The sequence below is a fragment of the Dysidea avara genome, chromosome 5, assembly GCF_963678975.1.
Source record: "Dysidea avara chromosome 5, odDysAvar1.4, whole genome shotgun sequence".
Lineage (NCBI taxonomy): Eukaryota > Metazoa > Porifera > Demospongiae > Dictyoceratida > Dysideidae > Dysidea > Dysidea avara.
In genome coordinates, this window is record NC_089276.1 from 9,927,002 (window position 1) to 9,947,306 (window position 20,305).

A 20,305-nucleotide genomic window follows, 5' to 3' on the forward strand; every position below is an offset into this window, starting at 1 on the left:
TAGAAGAAGTTACCTTGTAGATCGTTCAGTTACAAATAATTCACTCTATAGAGAGAGCATCTAGAAGAAGTCACCTTGTAGAGTGTTCAGTTACAAAGAAACCACCATGGAGATTTCTGTAATCAATATATGTATTATATATATACAGTGTATAATTTCTGCATTTACTGATAAAATATTTAAAGTACATCTACAGTACTTCATCTTTTCTTCTTCCTGTAGTAAAGAAAAAAAAATTGGTTAAAAAAGTCCCAAAGCTGGCCATAGGCCGGCTTTGGGGTATACAAATACAAAAAGAAGTGAAATCTAATCCAAAACAGCCAAGCTGCAAAAAAAGTGTGCGGCCCTCAAAAAGGCTATGGTGAAAAAAGATGTGAAATCCAAGGTGGCGGCCAAGAAATGGCTGTGATGGTAGGTTAATGGTAAAAATTTTAATAATGACAATTCAGGTGAATTTTGTGCCAAAGCCTTTTTGAGGGCCGCACACTTTTTTTACAGCTTGGCTGTTTTGGATTAGATTTATAATAAACACTGATGGAAAACAATCAATTTTTAACACATCCATAGCGCAAGTATTCATTAGGTGCAACTGTTATCCCAGCACAGCCGTAGTGGAACCAAGCAGTACAGTTATCACAACCAATCCAGTTTTCAGTTAGATCTTCATATAACTCTCCACACACACTGCAAAACACAGCTTCTGGTGTTGAATTTTCCGTAACTCCACCACTTTCAGCAGCTTGTAATGTCTGTTTCTTGAGCCTTCTTGTAGCTGCAGCTTTAGCGGCTCCTCTTTTGCGATTCTTTTGTATTTGCTGCAAATGCTCAAACCAAAATGATACCTCATCAGGTGGTAGCAAACACTTCTTGGCTAATTCTGCAATAAACGAAGGGCTTGGTTCTCCATTCAGTCCCTGAAATGCCTCCTTCATAATGACTGAAGGGGGCTTTGACATAGCTGGAAGGTGATACTCCTTGCTGATATTCAAAAAGTGGCCATAGCATGTGTGAATGCATCAAATAAAAATCAGGAATTATTCACACCCAATATTTTTTCTCTTTATTTAATAATATCACTACACAAGGAATTAGCTAGATAGTATTAAGTTTTGATGCAATTTTAATGTAATAATTTATGGCATCATGTAAATTTTTGACTGTGTACATATTTTTATTGAAATTCTTTATCAAAATACAAATGGCAACAACGTTCATATGCTATGGTGCATAGACTTGAAATAAAGTTCAACAGGTTCACTACATCATTTACAGCAAGATGCCATTTAGTTTTTGTTGATAGGACCAACCATTCTAAAGATATGAATACGTGAAAACAATGTATGAAAGTTGAGGTAATGAAGGACAAATTAACTTCAAGAACTTCTCGGGATTTCTAAAACGTATTTTATTCCTGAAATTCACTTGATGCGTTCACATGTACCATCACATTCTTTACAATTTGTAGAGCCCCATGGTTGATCTGGATCTGGAATCGGAAGTGGAATAAATATGATGTCGGGCCCACCTGGAAACCACCACAAAGATTGTGAGTCACCAACACAGCAAAATGGGTGTGGGCAAGTTGGCTTGTAGCAGCATTTAAGCATGAAGCAGTACTGCACAGGCAAATTTGGAATGCCATGCTTCAATCAAACACTCCATACTCTTTCTATATACTCATATGTATCAGGGTTTTTCTTTTTAAGTTCTTCTTTCTGTACTTTGTTCCCTTTCAAGTAAATCAAAACATTCTTTCTCAGTTTCTGAGTATCTAAAGAGTCTGCACCAGGATATAGCTGAATCTTTGATGAGCCACAAGGTGCTCCATTAACTCTTTCAATGTATAGGTCAGTTGCAGATGTCATATTCTTGCTTAATCTGTCAGCATCCAGCTTACCAGTGTCAGGATTAAAACAAGAGCCATTCAAATTTGGTGGTATAAAACGATTTGCATGAGCAAGAGCTAAGCACCCATTTTGCAGCTCTACTCTGTTCATGTAGCTTGCTCCACTGTTACGGGCTGTAACTAATGTAACATGAGTTGGTCGCTCTAAATGCCGTTTACACCACCAAAACTGAACTTCAACATGGGAGGGCCCTTCATCAGCAGCTCCATCAACACGGACACATTCAATCTTCTTATTGGTGTTAGAAAGGACATTGATAAAAGCAGGTTGTAGCTCATTCACTTTCTCCGACATTTCTAAATCAACATAATGCTGAGCAAGATTTTTCTCATATATTCCAGCACTCCTGCACATAGTTCTCCAGTAGTTTTGGTAGCAGAGAAGTTATAACACGTCGTCTGTAAAATGGAAGGGTAACTGTTTACATAATCAGTATGAGTTGTTAGTAAGTCATGGCCTTTCACAACAGGACTGTGATGTAGGCGATGTGTACTTAATGTGCCTAGGCGAAAGCCAGAAGCATCATCTCTGTTTAAATTCATAATTTCTTTTCCATCTGTAAACTGCAGGTTTGTCAGGCCTCTGTAGAATGCAGCACTCCAATGGTGATCAGGATTGTATTTGATTTCAAAACCGTTACATGATCGTCTGCTGGTGACCTGTGCAACTCCTTTATAGCGACTGGCAGATAATCGACACTTGTTTCTTGCACAGCAAAGCTGTACAACTGTTCCATATGCAAAATTTCTCTGGTAAACTTCTTCCAGGTGTAACTTAATCCTTTCATAAGTTACCTTTTCCTTCACTTGTTTATTGCCATCAAAGGTTAGAACACCTGTATGACGCCATGCAGGCATCTGCTCCAATGCTGCGACTCTTAACAAAGTCCTCAATCCTCCAATGTCTGGATATTCCTTCACAATTCCACGAACTTGCTTGCTGTTTTTGTAATGTAAAAAAATTTTTTTCGGCAATCAGTTTTGCCTTTGTCCGCAAAGATTTTAGGGCTCAAACGAATATTCTATTATTCGAATATTCGAATACCATTTCTAGTATTCGAATATTCGTTTCAAAGGAAATATATAACATCAGTGGTAGAGTACATGAAAATTCTTGATCCTACATAAGCATATCTATGACGTAAGTGATCAAATCATGTTAATTCTAAATTGTATTAAAGAAACATCTTGTACAACCACAGGATTATTGATATCTCATCTATACCAATGCTGAAAAAGAATATTCGAATATTCGGTAGTTGTGAATAAAGAATATTCGAATAGTAAAAACCACAATTTGTTTGAGCCCTAAAAGATTTCCGTCTAATTGCAGCAACTCTTCTCTCAACTAAAGCTCTAGCTTTATCTGACTCATGATCAATTTGCAAATCTAAACAATCATCTGGATTGTCCTCATCTAATTCTGAAACAACATATCCATCTCTTACTGCAGCATCTCTCTCAATCATTGGTTGCACTTCATTCTCAACTGTACAATACGCTAAGTGGGATTGCTTGAACAGAGAATTCTGTTGGTCAGTTAGTCTAGAAGAAATAATTATCTGCATCACTGATTGTTGATTCTAGATTATTGTCATCTAGATACTGTTAAAAGGCTAACCAATAAATAGCACTCTTGAAATAGCACTCTTCAAGTATTTTGATTGTTTCATCTAAACTTAGCTGTTTCTTCTCTTGTAGTATGGCAATAGGATCAGGAATACAATCAGAATCTGATGAAGTGCACTCATCAGAGTCTAAGAGAGTGCTGCAAGACTGCAGAAGAGCCTTTTGCTGAGTTGCAGCGATTTCATCTATAGCAGCATATATGCACTTCCTTTCTTCAATCACACCATCTACCTTTTGTGACCGCTGATCCATCCTTTCTAGCCCATAATGCTTTCTTGCACCTTTAGCAGACAACCCAGATGATTGATACACTGCATACCTTATGCATTCTCGCTCTCGGTCACTGCAAGCCATACGTAAAATATCTTTCAGCTTCCCTTTACTCATAGAAGGCTTTGTATTAATTCCATCAGTTTTTTGGTATAAATTCTGCAATTGGATCAAAAACTGGCAGTAATCAATTTCTTTGACATGTTCCATCACAAATATTTTTGACACTCCACTACTTGGGTGAAGCAGTCGTAGAAAGACCACAGGCATCTTCCCTAGCAATCTTTTGGCACTATAGCTGTAACTGATGGAAAAGCTGTTTTAAACACCTGTGCCAATTCAATAAGGCCATTTGATATTATCAAATCCGCAGCCTCAACTAGACGTCTACATTGGTCACAATGTTGGTGATTTCTCTTGCAATAACATGGCAATGCTGTAATATACTCTTGCAATGACATACATGCAAAATTTGTAGTAGCAACAGAATCATTTAAATACGTTAGTCCATGTGTTGTAGTGTCAAACAGTTGCAGCAGTTCATTCAATGACCTCCTGTCGCTACTGACTTGTTGCTCTTCAACAGGAGGTCGTCGCAAAAATTCTGACAACTCTCTTCACTGTTACTTCCATCTTCATGTTTTTCATCTTCTTGTTCTGCATCTTCTTGTTCTGCATCTTCTTGTACTGCATTTTCTTGTTCTGCATCTTCTTTTCCTGCATATTCTTTTCCTGCATCAATAGTTTGCAGTTGCTCTCTAGAACTGTATTTGTCCTTTTCCATTCCTGACTCTCACACAAATAAATGACTCCAGCTGAAAGTGATGGGGAGCTGCATTTGGAATTGTTGTGTGATGATTGGGAAAGATCATGAGTGCTGGATGACAAGCAAGAAACATCAGTGGTATCAGACAATGTGTTAGAAGCATAATTTCTGGATTTGTTTTTCTGATACCACCTAGATTTCACTTCCTTTTTATTCAGTAGGTCAAGCTCTCGGGATAACAGTCTTTTCTTTTCTTTCAAAGATGTAAGCCATTCAGTAATTTCATCACATTGACGGTAGTCTCTAACTGTCTCAGCTTTGGATCGTCTTCTCTTTGAAAGATATTTCTTCATTAATGTCACGACTGAATATTTTCTTCTACTTCTTTCATTCTAGCTCTTCTGGCTTCCTTGTCAACTTTTTCCCTCTTCAACCCACTGCTACCAGCAACACTGTTTCCATCAACTTGCTTTGAGTGAGACTTTCCTTTCTTAAACTGATAGCTACCACTTGACAGCAACGAATCTCTGGCCCTCTGTAGCAGTTCACCACGATTAGCTAGGAGGATAGGATCATTTTCGGCAAGTTTTGCAGCTTCATCATTCAAACTGCGGTGATAATCTGTAAGGGGTTCCTTATGAAAAATCTTGGCTGCTTCTCTGATATTCTCAGGTATCGACTTCTGTGAACATACAAAGATAATAAAATGACTTGTTTTTGTTTTATAACTGAATGCTTGCATGCAAACCCATTATCCATAGATGCCATATTACACATAGTTTTCAAAATAATGTGGCACTAAAATGAGTTTAATTAAACATTGAACAAGTACCTTTTCTTTTCCTTTCACTATCTGAACTTGTCCTAATTCACCCATGCTTAATGTAGATTGCACCATTTTTGCAGCTGGGTATGTACTGATACTTGTAGCAGCAGAAGCAGTAGTAGCTATAGTGACTGGAGACGTAGTTGATTGCTGCTAAAAATTCAAGCATGTACACCTTAATAAATCTCAGTTTACGTGAAAGTAGCTACTTACAGGAGGATTGATTTTTATCACTTCCACATTCAAAATAGCTTGCGGCTCAACATCTTCACTTTCTAGCACATCTACAAACATGCCATCCCATTCAGCACACTTCTTCTGTAATACAAAATTGGACAGGATTAAACATAGCTAACCACAAAAACATGCTAGCTATGCAGCTATATCTGAATAGCTTTGACTAGTAAACTGTCTTCACTGGTGCTATCCAAAATGTCAGCAAACGTGTTTACAATGCTGGCCTTGACCTTTAGTAGATCTGACTTTCCACCTTCCGAAATAAACGTAACGGGCCGCCTGTTACATCCTAAGCAAACCAAAACAGCTTTTGCACTCATTTCCCGTGTTGTATAAAAACAGAAGCCACAGTGACAAAAGTACACGAGGTGCTGCAGTTTTATCACGGACCAATTCATGGACTGTATCTTCAAGTGATTGCTGCTCTCAGCTTAATCTCCCTACCCTTGAATCAAGACGTTAGTACCTTTCTATTTCTTTCCTCCATAATATTTATCTCCAACGTACATCCATCAAGTTTAATTGTCACTGTAAATTTAATTCAATTTCATCTACTAGAAGTCATCACTTGTCAATAAACCCACCACAGTCAACCATCAACTCTCGTCGTTATTCGTTCTTTGTTAACACTGTCTTTCTGTGGAATTCTGTACCATTAACCATCCTCAATGATCCAAATCCAAAATCCTTCCGGCATTCATTATACCATTATGTGTGTGTTAATTGATGTTTTTGTATTGTTGTGCAGTTTTGTAATTATTTGTTTGTTGTATATTTTTGTAATTGTAGTATTCTTTTTTGTGGCTGACACCTTGTACAGGCTTTGCCTTTTGTGTATGCCTTCCATTGTGGTAAATTTGATGATAATAATAATAATAATAATAATAATAATCACGTGTTCTCTTGCGCTTCACGTCTAAAAATTACTATAGAGTGCTTGTTCAAATTCCCCACCCCTGGGGGCAAAATTTAAGTTCAAATCCCCTCCTAACGCCCCACATAGCCTGTACTGGGGGTGGGGCTTGACATTGATAGGTGCATAAGCAAACTGCACATGGAAACCATTTCACATTACAATGACAAACCCACCAATGGGATGTGCTTTTTAGGGTTCTGACAAATGTGTACCCTCTGAGCCTTAATATCTTTAACCAGGCTGGTCATTGTCTTCTTCTAGTCTTGTTTCACAGCCGATTTTAAATTATAAGCACACATTTTAAATTATAAGCTTGCATCGAAGATGTGTGCTTATAATCTAAAAGGCCAAGGCTATTGACACCGAATAAGTGTCATTTAAAGCTATTAACACCAACTGGTAAAAACTTAGACAAAAGAAGAAATGATGGTGTTTATTGATACTGATGATTGGTGTCAGTAGCCATTAATTGCGTAGAAAGAAAAGTAGGGAAGTCACCTACACCTGCAGATATACTAGCTAGTGGACAATCCCTAATTCAGTCATTGATATAGACTGGTGTCCACTAGTATATCTGCAGGTGTAGGCAACCTCCCTTGTTTCCCTACTTTTTTTCTATGATCCCTAATTGAATTATCAATTCTGTGTTTCCATGGATTTCCTAGTTCTAAAGGTTCCATAGTTCCAGACGTTTCAAGGTTCCAGAGGTTCCATGGTTCCAGAAGTTTGTATCTACGTATGATCACTGAAATCCTGCCTATCTGTTGTTGGTAAATGTATATGCATGACAGTTTAGCAAATATTCTCTACCTGATGGTACATTCACTATATACAAATGGACACGCAGTGACTGTGAGTGAAGTAACATGCTGAATGCTGTAGAACTAGTAGTATGTGGAACTCTTTTAGCTGGAACTGATCTGCTGCTCTGACCCAAACTAATAAGAACAGAGGTTCATCTGATATGGTCAGAATAGTAGAGCAGCATAGTGCAATAGTTATGCAATTTTTGATACAGTTATGAAACTTTATATGTTGTACTCCTTGTGACATAATTTTTTGGATATAGAGCCATCGCATATTTGACCTTTGGTGACCTTTACAGCCATTTTTGTATTGAAAATTCATTGTTTTGTCTTTATCTCCATGAGGCATCATTTTGCACAGTTTCAAATTAAAGGTACTGCTAAAATGAACTACTTGGCTTTTAATTATTTGAAGTAAATAGGTGATTGCATTCCAAAGTTATGATATTAATCACTTAGTGATTTATTTTGCCATACATTAGTCCCAACAGTAAGAGTGCAATTAATCCCAAATCACATGGCCTTGTTTCTGTACTTGCACTGTAAAGTAGCCAACAGAATAACAGAAGCCTTTTATGTGCAACAAGAAAGTGACATAATGAATAGCCAATCAAATAAGCTGACAACAGAAGCCTTTCAAGTGCAGACATTTTGAGTAGCCTATCAGAATTACTGATGTGTGAAGCATTTTAAGTGCTATAACAAAATTAATGATGTAATACAAAGAAGGATGATGCAATCACCTGGTAGAAGTTAATGGCCACATAGAACTGGATAGATGTGTACTGCAAACCACGAAGGGTGGTCACTATGTGATTAGTAGGCAATCACAAACATTTTCGTGCAATTATGGAATAATTGTACTCGTAACAGCCAAAATTGCACTCGGCTTCACCTCGTGCAATTTTGACTGTTACTCGTACAATTATTCCCTAATTGCACTCAAATGTGTATGTAATTACCTATACTAACCATGAATTTCTATGAATTACTTGCCCATTAATTAGTAATTTACACCCCAAGGGCAAAAAATTTCAAAAATGATCATAACTTTGTAGTGGAATGAGATACTAACTTCAAACAAAAATCATAGATCAACACCTTTAATTTGATATCATGTTTTAACAGTGTAAAATAATGTCTCAAGGAGATAAAGACAAAAATGATTAATTTTCAGTGAAAAAATGGATCTAAAGGTCACCAAAGGTCAAATTTGTGATGGCTCTATATCAAAATATATGTAACGAAGAGCACAATTTGTGTGGAAAGTTTCATAATTGTATCACAAAATGCACGAAATGCCCATTTTTTGGTGCTATGCCACCCTACTAGAACTGTTCTTTTCTATGTGACTGACTCATTGTATTTGCAAATACTAAGGTGGTTTAATGGCAAATTTTGAAGAAATGTGGACACTCTGGAGTCTGGACAAAAGCACAACATTTTTCCTATATGCTACACATACCATAAATAGTTTACAATTTTTGATAGAAACCATCTTACATAAGACTTCCTACATTAGCAATGAAAAGGTTGAGATACCCTAATAGAGCAGTCAAACAAATATTAAAAGTATTCTAAACCACTGAAATCGCTCTCATGGAATTTTAGAGAATGCAACTTCCTTATGAGGAGGGAGTGGAGCATGTATTAGATCCACTAGATAGGTAACTTAGGATGTTTGCACATGATGCTTTCGATTCCCTATGCACAACCACAGGGTGTGCTGTGTTACACACATTATGTAGCTTAACACAGGCTGACAATGCTTCATCTGTTACAGCTGATGCATTCCTAAAGGCTTATCAGAACAATAAGGCATGGCCACCAGGTTACTGCTTGGGCTCTTGCAATGTTACAGACAATTAATGCTTTTTCTGGAATAAGTTATTTTAGTATATACATGATGACAAGCTAAGGCAGAAGATAATTATGATAGTTTGAAAGCATTATTAGCTACATGGTTCTTTGCTTTTATCACCATAATTATGAATGGTGGATCCCAGCACACATCCAAGATATCGGGAGTTTGCCAACATCATTCCAAACACTGCATGGTTGCTATCAACATTAAGTGAAAAATTGCTATCATGGTGTGATCGAATCAGCATGCAGACCAACAGTTCCATATTTAAAAATTGTTCATGCTATATACAGCTAATTTCAAGCTTCTAATAGATCAAAGCAAATACCAGACTATTGGACCACTTGCGAGATTCTCTGATTAATAGTGTACCAATTCTCGAAAATATTTCTGTAAATGATGGGTAGTGTTTGACACATTATCACATCAGCGCCATTTTTCAAAACTTGGATTTGTTGTAATAGCAATATTTCATAGTTTTACAGAGTGTGATTATACTGTATGTCTAACTTGTTTTTTTTTTGTTTTTTTTTGAGAACAGTGAGAAATCTGCATGGAGTTGGTGTACAACTGTTGTAATGGTGCAGTTAACTAATTTGGTTTTATCTTACATGTACTCTTGTGATTCTCCATACTTCAGAACAGTGAGTTAGCTACATAATGTTTAAATAAAGCTGCCAGCATATATGAAAAATTCTTTGCCAGAAGGGTAGGACAATGGAGAAACTTACTCCACAAAGGATGCATAATACATTGAATGATCACCTATGACACATGTACTATAGCTGAGCCATGTCCACCATTCTTTAAACAATGACAATCACAAAGTTCATAATTATACTTCTAACTAGCTTTACTATGTATACACATGAACATCTGGCACCTCATCCATTCTAGTTCTTGTACCTACACTTTAATAATTTGGTACAAGCTTTGGCAGCCACATGCAGTTAAAATGTTCCAAGCAAGAATCCACACATATATGAAATGATAAACATGAAAGTAATTATGTTAATATATTGTCATACAGTTACTTCATTCAACCAGTCTGTTGTTGACTGGACAGTTTTAAGTGTCAAATTCCAGTGATTGCTAACCCTCCAAACCTTTTGAGCTGTCATGATGTCCTGTTTCACATCTACATGGTGAGTTGTCATGGGGTGGTAGACATAGTAGGATGACAATCTTGTGGTGTTACATTGATTTCGGCATACCACTTCCTGTGGTAAGGCAATCAATGTGATGCCTTTTTTCTGCGATTTTCCCTTGAGGTAATAGTTTTTGTCATAATCAAATGGTGTCCACGTTATGTTGGATTTAATCAAGATACTACTAAACCTTGTCTGATCACTGGAAGCTAATTCTACAGGAGTGCTACCTAGTTTTTGCCACATTCTTTCTACATATAACATCAGGAAAACATAAACTAAAGCATATAAACATGGTAAGTCCACACACACACACACACACACGCACGCACACATACACGCACACAAAAAGGCAAAGCAAAGCCTCTGGAAGTTGTACAAAACACAGTTATTTCTTTTCAGTGAACCAGCACTGAGATGAAAAAATCCACGACTGAACCTGGGCAGCTTCAATCCTGTAGGTATCGAATTTACACTTGAACACTTACTAGAGTCTGTCAGGTGGTCAGGATGTTTTCACCTTGTTAATTTTATGTATTTGTATTCATAGGAACCCTAGGAAGTGACTTCTTTAAGACACTTTTATTGCAATGATTCCTACTGATTTGTTTGTAAACTTTCTGTAACAAATCTTATTGCTAGTAGCATCACATCATGAATGGTGCCAGATATGTATCATCTATTGTATAAAAAATGTGCACCCCTGTGCTAATTACTAATAACTAATGTAACCACATCACTGAAGTCAGCCTACATGGTAGTAGCCCATGGGGATTTCAGAAATCAGAAGCTGTCTTTAATAGAGATTATAATTCTATATAAACAGTCTTTAAAGAGAGGCTAATTTGGCCAACAATTATAAATTCCTTGTTTCCTGTCCTAGTCAGGCAAAAAACATCATGTGGGTGGGTGGCTATTATTTATTATATTATTAAAATCTATCATTTAATATCAAGGATATTAAAGGGAGCCCATTAACTCCTAGTTGCTTTTTTTGTCTCTCAGATACAGGAGAGCTAGATTCAAGGTTAGAAAGATTTTACTGGGATTCAACAAGATTCAAACCTCTAGAAGGTTAGGTTTGAAGTGTTGCAGACCCGTCCTAAGTATCAGATTCCATCTATCCAATAATACACCCATGACATTAGTCTTCATCCCAATTACATGACCACACAGCTCCCTGCCAGTAGTAATATTTAGGTCATGTGACTATTAATAAATTTGCATGTGGCTTTAAAATTACCATGCGAGCAGGTGACAGGAAACAAGGAATCTACAATTGGTGGCCTTAGGGACTAACATGTCTTTGGTGTAGTTTGAACATACAATTATAATAATGATCCCAATCAAATTATCAAATATCATGGTTGTCTATAGTAACTTTTATGCACTTGTGGTGCTAAAATGTTATTAGTACATTGACGTGTAGAAATGAAATAATTATATGTGCATGTGAGTACTTCTAGTGTAATTTTATTTTAAAATGACTGTCTGGCAGTTTGGTATTTGGAGATGACGGAAATGTGTATCATTTTGAAGTCACATAACATGAACAAACCAACATGACCAGATGCTGGATACAATATGATGCATGCATGACATGTGTATTAGCATGTGTCTATTTCCTTATGTGTATATGGCTGACATACCAGTATTAGCATTGCCCCTAATTAGCAATAATCCAATGCAGAGACAGAAGCTCCAAGCTTTACGAGCAGCTGATGGCAGACAGTTTGGTGCATTTGCAGTTGATGAGATGATGTCACTGTCATGGAGGTGATCAAATATTGGTTGAATGTTATTAATCAAGATAGCATCAATGTCCATAATGAGCACATCATATCCCCAGTAGTTTAGTAACCTCAATATTGTCAACCTCGTGATGACTCTGGCACTAAATATCCCACTACCATCCATGTCCTTTATTGAGTAAATAATATCATTTATTGTCACCAACTGAGATAGTATTCCTTTCTGACTTAGTATATCACGAGATGACTTATCCGTACACACTACTAACAAGTTCTCCAGTAAAGGCATGGCATTTGACTTAGCATAGATTAACCAGTTGAGTAGGACAGAGAAGTAGTTCATGCTAACTGTCACATATGTAAGTTGTTTACCTATTTTCGCTGCTTCTAATTTTGCTTTCATCTCGGTAGCCCATGGTGAATTCAGTATGTCATGAGGTAGATGTGTTATGTTAGGATAAGGGAAAAGAACTTCTGATTCAGGTGTTATAGAACTAATGACTTGAAGTTGACTATTATGTGTTGCCACATCAACTGGATCAGGATCTGATTTGGGATTTAATTTTTTTTTACGTAAAGGTTCAGAATCATCAATGGTACTATATTCATCACTATTATAATACACTGTTTCTCTACGTATAACATAGTGCTGTAATAGCAGTAGTAACAACAAGGCAAAGACAAGTTTGAATGCATTTCTAGCAGCTGTCATAATTGCTCCAGTTGTTGTTGATATGTACTTTTACTATTAAAAGAAGCACAAAATATTACATGATGTAAGAATGATTTGCTGTTGTTTACATACAGTTCATCAGGAGCAGATCTACAGGGTTTCTGGGCTAGTCAAGTGTATTCAGGCATTTTTTTGCAATGCTGTAGTAAAAGGTTACCCTAATAGAACAGTCACAATCTGTATTTTTTAAAGTTTTCCCTCAAGCATGGCTGACCAGCAACGGTTGCTAAGCATTTTGTGACACGCATTTTGTATGCAACCTCTCTATAGGCATGGATTATTATATTCCCTACCCGGGATTGGAAACCGCAGGCATTCCTGTGTAAAAACCAGCATGAGGCAGATCTGTGTTGAAAAACTTGGTCAATTCAGCTTTGTCACACACACACCCTTTGTAAATTTGAATGGTGCTAGACATGCCATGAAAATAAATCTGCATCTATTATTCACTCCAACAATCAATTATTGAAAAGTGAAGTGGTCATTATGTTTTGATTTGTTTTCAGTCATGTTCCACCCATTCTACAGCATCACAAACAAAGAACAGTAAGCATGAGAAGCGTTATCAATCCAGCTGCACAGGAGTTTAGTGTGATATCTAGTCAAAACAGCCACAGGGAAGTTGTATCATACTATCATGATTCCACACCTTTTCTTTTTTTGTGCAAACAAATTAAACTCACAATCGATGTTTTCAAACCTCTGTATAAGTGATGAATGCAGGTTTGTCTTCCTTCACATATTAGGCGAGCAGACGTGGTACATATATTACTTACAAGTATAAAGAAAAATTTAGAATTTTAAGCTTGGGTTAATGTCCACTATATAGTATATCTGCAGGTGTAGGCAATTGTTTCCCTCCTTTTTCTATGATCCTTAAAATTTTTAATGTTTCCTTATACCGTGCTTGTTTGTTTACCTTTTTGTAACATTATCATGACTGGTGAACCTGTGCATACTGCATCAAAAGAAAGGATGGCACCAGGGAATGCACCCCCCAAATACAGTATCAATTACTGACTTGAAATTCAGAAGTGACAGCAGAAGACAGATGGTACTGCCAGGCACATATGACTATTTTATCCTCATAATCAATAATCATTGTAGTAATTGCTTATGTAAAGAGAACTACTATAGCTATTGTTGGGATATTAAAATTTTTACTGGAATCATGAAATCTTTTGAAATCTCCAGAATCTTGAAATCTTGGCTAAAATCTAGTATCTCGCCCCTCAGTGCATACACCCAATTACTTTACTTACTGTCACTGTACACTTGCATAATGTATGTATGATGCTTGGCTTGTATAGCTAGTCGTAATCAATAGTCATGATCAAATGGTCGTACCTGTGATCTATTTCATTACCATCAATGCCATCAATTACTACAGGACACTTTCAATGTTTTAGAATTCCATAAGCCAGAATCAACTCTCACTTATTTTCCTTCTTGCCATCCACTGTTATAATTATTATGGAACAATTTGCCAGAAGACATGCTATCTATAAACTGTTTTAAGGACGTATTATTAGATTATTTGTCACTTTGATTATCCCCTTTTTTCCCGCTTATATGTATCTGTGTGTTATATTGCTTGATTGAGTCTTACACAGAAATATATTAAAAAATAGTAAATATAACTACAGCTGTAACAGTAGCCACATGTACATGACTCATAACTCTAAGTTATGACTTAATATTGACACTATGCACTCCAATAGAACACATATTTAGTACTAAATACACTACCTACCACAAGATCTGAATATGCATATTATGGCCTTGTTCATGAAGAAAGCAGATAACTGTGCGCTCATGTGCCTGAAATGGTTCCATTTAGTTTAACTATATATGGCTATAGTTACTGTTATCAAAATGTTCATAAGGCCTTCTTTATACTTCAGAATGTCATATGCAAGTGCATGGTTGCTAGTGTTGTTTTAGTAATGCATTTGACTTTTAGTTTTAGTTTTAGTTTTAGTTATAGCTGTACATAGAAAAAAGTTTTAGTTAAAGTTTTATAGTTTTAGTTATGTACCATCATTAATATATTTTAGTTATAGTTTAATTTAAGATGTTAGATTTTTATAGCTTTAGTTAAAGTTTTAGTCTTACCATCTTCAATACATTTTAGTTATAGTTTTAGTTTTAGATGCCAGACTTTTATAGTTTTAGTTAAAGTTTTAGTTTTAGTCGCCCGGCATCTTCAATGCATTTTAGTTATAGTTTTAGATCTTAGATTTCAAGAGCTTTAGTTTCAGTTATCCATACAGTACCATTGTAATTGTAATATTTAAGCAGGGAATATGCTGATTTTCAGTGGAGCCCTGAAAACAATATACAGAAATATAGCTACGCCCAAAACAAATACAATACCGTAGCTAGGATCCACAATGCGAAAAATCGATATCCTCCAATCAACTACCTAACCATTGTCATGTGTTAGGCTAAGTGTAACTTGAATAACACCAGCGTGGCAGCCAAGTTTGTCACTTTCTTCTGGTAGAAAACGATACAAATGTCTTAAAATCACGTGATTTTTCGGTGCAACAGTTCGTAGGGTTCTTCGTATGCCACGATATTCACTCTCAACATTGTTCCAGTAGTCTATCATCAACTCAAAGTATTGGTGGTTTGATTTTATTGGTCAGTTTCCGGTGGCAGCACGATCTGTGCAGCTTTTTGGCGACAGACAAAATGTTTCTTACTCTGGAGCACAGGACAAGCAGAGCAACAACTGCGCCGCGGGTCAGCAATGACCAGTACTATAGGTAAAGTACCTGCATGCGGAGTATGGGTATAATTGAAGCTTGTTAGCCATCTGGCTGAGCCATCTATATGCTGAAATCAGTCGGCCAAAATGACGCGATTTTTGCAAACAAATACCAGAATGGTTGATACATCAGTGAGACAGTCTCCAACAGCAAGGATACGAAGCTTATAAACACCTAACAATACGGCTATCTCGCCCAGTAAACGCATAGAGCAATCCAATGCATGAAATAGGCACTCATGAGATCGATATTCAAATCTCGGAAAATACAACCATAATCTATTCCAATGACATTAAAATCACTTGGAATCAAGTGAAAATCAGTTTGTGTGCATTAGGTTCAACATCTCGATTAGCCCAGCAGTCTGAGACTCTCCCTATGATGCCATCAGAGCATAACACACACCTGCACTGGCCCAGACCACGCCTGAGTGAACAATTAACACAAATACTTACAAAAGGAGCACACTACCAGCGGCGGATTTAGGATTTATAAAGGGGGGGGGGGGCTAACTCAAGGTACTAATCTCTTGGGTAGGGGGTCTGGGGGCATGTCCCCCAGGAAATTTTTGAAAAATAGATGCTAAAATACTGCAATTTGGAGACATTTCCACATAAAATTCATAATATTTTCTGCCTGTAGATATTGTATATACTGCCTTTAGATTATAGGTATGGCTCTCTGAAGCATTTTGTTAATGGAAAAGTTTGGGTAGGTACAGACAACCAAGTACATGATGCACCCTCTCACAATTGCACAACACTGAATATGCATGTGCATGTTAGAATTATAATGCTGAAAGTGAAAATTTTTGAAATTTGAACAATACAAGATTGAATCTGAGAGCCTTTTCAATGGAAATTGTGTACCTGAATTAAGTATTGACATACATATTAACTACACAAGTAGATGAATGAAGCCCTTTAACAGACCAATGTATACCTCAGTGTATGTATAGGTGCAGGCAGATCTGGAAAAATTCCATAACAGAACTAACTATATGCTTCCAGTGAATGTTCTATTAGAGTAGTTAGCTGACTGCTCTATTAGAGTATCTCGATCTTGTACGGGCGTCTGTATTTAGCGGATCACGGATCAACGGATCACGGATCGGCGGATCACGTGATATGCATGCTCAACTCGATTTTGAGCACTGGGAAATATTTATACCCTAGTGTAACATACAGCATACTGTAGAATTTATATTTTATCCACAGGTAGGAAGCCTGAAGAGATTTCAATCGATACTATATAACTATAATAATTAGAGCGCGCGCGTATTAAAAATTTAACACACGTACAGAGTAAGATTATTTTAATTCACCTTAAAACTGAATCACTGATGTATTCTTTACACCAACACAATATTCAATAGACTAGTTCTGTATTGCAAAAACAAACGACAAAGGATACACTAGCGCACTCACGTGTGAATAGGCTTCTAATATGTTGGCGTGTATCCTTTGTCGTTGGTTTTTACAATACAGAGCTAGTCTATTGAGTATTGTGTTGATGTAAAGAATATATCAGTGATTCAGTTTTAAGGTGAATTAAAATAATCTTACTCTGTACGTGTGTTAAATTTTTAATACGCGCGCTCTAATTATTATAGTTATATAGTATCGATTGAAATCTCTTCAGGCTTCCTACCTGTGGATAAAATATAAATTCTACAGTATGCTGTATGTTACACTAGGGTATAAATATTTCCCAGTGCTCAAAATCGAGTTGAGCATGCATATCACGTGATCCGCCGATCCGTGATCCGCTAAATACAGACGCCCATCTTGTACACCTCCAATACTGATCCGGGTCCTTGTTACATAAACTTTAGCATAAATCCACTGATAATACCTTGGAAAGGTGTTTATAAGGTAGTTTTATGAGTATTTGTATTATTAGTGATCATATAATTATGCTAGGACAAAATTTTATTACAATACTCAGCATATTGATCAAGTAAAGCCTAAAAGTGAAGAGGGGGGCTTCAGCCCCCAAAGCCCCCCCCCCCCTGGATCCGCCCCTGACTGCATGGTTCCTATTCAGAAATAAAAGCGATTTCATGGGTATTTCCGCGATTTGAATTTCGATCACATGAGTGCCTATTTCATGCATTGGATTGCTCTATGCGTTTACTGGGCGAGATAGCCGTATTGTTAGGTGTTTATAAGCTTCGTATCCTTGCTGTTGGAGACTGTCTCACTGATGTATCAACCATTCTGGTATTTGTTGTGCAAAAATCGCGTCATTTTGGCCGACTGATTTCAGCATATAGATGGCTTAGCCAGATGGCTAACAAGCTTCAATTATAACCATACTCCGCATGCAGGTACTTTACCTATAGTACTGGTCATTGCTGACCTGCGGCGTAGTTGCTGCTCTGCTTGTCCTGTGCTCCAGAGTAAGAAACATTTTGTCTGTCGCCAAAAAGCTGCACAGATTGTGCTGCCACCGGAAACTGACCAATAAAATCAAACCACCAATACTTTGAGTTGATGATAGACTACTTGAACAATGTTGAGAGTGAATATCGTGGCATACGAAGAACCCTACGAACTGCTGCACCGAAAAATCACGTGATTTTTAAGACATTTGTATCGTTTTCTACCAGAAGAAAGTGACAAACTTGGCTGCCACGCTGGTGTTATTCAAGTTACACTTAGCCTAACACATGACAATAGTTAGGTAGTTGATTGGAGGATATCGATTTTTCGAATTGCGGACCATACCGTAGCTAAATCAGCAAAAATTCGTCGTCAAAAACTTTTCGGCGCTGGCTGTAGATATCGACGAAAATTAAAACGACGAATTAATTTTAGGGATAATTCAGTCGCACATACAAATATTAACGTATAGCTAGCTAGTTATTCTGTCAAACAATTTTCGTCAATTAAGCAAGCGACAAAAATATGTAGCGTAGAAATTTTAATAGACGAAAATTTTCTACGTCAAAATTTTCCTGGTTTACGGTTGTACTAAATATGATCATTTGGTCTTTTCTGGCTTAAAATATCACTGCTGCACGTATACCCATATGGCTTTTGGATTTAGATGCAAATATGTTATGCACCTATCAATGTATTGCCCCACTACCCCCCCCCCCCCCCCCCCCCTCGGGCATATATGGGGCTATAGTGGGGATTTGACACAGCCGAATGTCAAATGCTCCATAGTAGGGCAAACCTATCGTGTCAAATCCCCACCGTTGGCCCCAGTTGCAACGCGGGATTTACTCGGGATTTGACATAGCGAAGGAAGTTACAACAAAAAATATTTAGGTGCTTACTGAACGATCGTCAAATGCCCCATAGTGGGGCAGCAGTTTCGTGTCAATTCCCCCTGTAAAGCCCCACTTACGCCCGAGGGGGGGTGGTGGGGCAATACATTGATAGATGCATTAAGTTCATGTTAGTTGCAATGATGTATTTATGGAGTTTAAACAAGGTTAATGTTGGGAGGTAATTGCATGTGTGCATGCAACAACGGTATACTTACTGACAGCTTGTAGCTTGTAGTTGATGACCAGGTAGATGCAATAGGGAAACAGTGAACATTAGAAAACAGTGAACAGTGAACATTATAATAAAACGAAACAGGAAACAGTGAACATTATAATAAAACGATACATGTCAGGTTGGGGTAGGATATGCACCCACATGCGAGTCACATGGGGTAGACTTTTGCTCCAATTCCCCCATTCCATGTCAGGGGCGGATCCAGACTTTTTAAAAGGGGGGTTCCACTCTGGAATTGCAACTTCAGCCTAGCTATAAATCGAAGACCAAAAAATAAATAAATAAATAAATAAAGGTCATCACCTGCTGACAATAGCTGCCCCTCACCAACTATATTTCCTTATTATAACTCCACACATAGCCCGCTACACTGGCCTCTTATGAATACTGTGACTGCTCTATTAGAGTATCTCGATCTTGACTGTTCTATTAGAGTATCTCGAGTAAGAGGCTCTTTCAAAAGGGGGGTTCCATGGAACCTCCCCCCCTGGATCCGCCCCTGCATGTGTAGCCTCCACTTAAAGGTTAGCTTGAAATGTGATAGTGCAGGGTTTTGTTACGATTGGTAGGATGACATTAGAACTTCCTGTGGCTTCAGATATAGGAGAACCATGGAACCCTGTACAATTTACCAAAACAACCACCAAGTGGTTTACAAGTGCTTCATGGCAAACAGTGTTTGTGTTATTGTATTGAGTGTTATAGAAATTACACACCTGCAAATTTAAAAGCATAAATTTGCTTGTTTGTTGTGGCAAAATGTATACTAAATGTTTCTGAAAATACAACATGCACAATGTGACAATTAAGGTACCAAGGTAGACATGGTAAGCACAAAATCAACAGAATGTACCAAGGTACCAAAATCAAAATGATTCGCTGCATTAAGTGCCAAAACAGTTGTAGTAAATATGAAGACTGGTTTAGCAGTCAGTGTATGCCACCCTTCAATAATTTGATGCACAGTTACGTTCTTTCAATCCACCGTGTTTGGTTTATGCAATAATGAATGCAGCAGCTACTTGTAGTTACCTACATAATTTTTTTTCAAAGAACAAGTATAATGCAGTGCACATGATTTTACTAATTTTAAAAGAGCTCTTATTATTAAATTCTGTGATAGTATAAGTTAGCTATGTCCTGCTTGACAACGTTGCAGTAGTA

The 20,305-nt window shown here is 37.2% G+C and overlaps 2 protein-coding genes across 2 annotated transcripts; both read right to left on the minus strand.

Moving 5' to 3' along the window:
* Positions 1-545: 545 nt before the first annotated feature.
* LOC136254984 (uncharacterized) lies at positions 546-932 on the minus strand. Its single transcript, XM_066047704.1, has one exon. The coding sequence runs from the start codon at positions 930-932 to the stop codon at positions 546-548; it is 387 nt and encodes a 128-aa protein (XP_065903776.1).
* A 9,254-nt stretch (positions 933-10,186) lies between these two features.
* LOC136256846 (uncharacterized) lies at positions 10,187-12,608 on the minus strand. Its single transcript, XM_066049905.1, has 2 exons — positions 12,018-12,608; positions 10,187-10,619 (listed from the first exon to the last, which is right to left on the minus strand). Exons 1-2 carry the CDS (start codon positions 12,520-12,522, stop codon positions 10,243-10,245), a joined length of 882 nt encoding a protein of 293 aa, XP_065905977.1. The 5' UTR covers positions 12,523-12,608; the 3' UTR covers positions 10,187-10,242.
* Between the last annotated feature and the right edge of the window lie 7,697 nt (positions 12,609-20,305).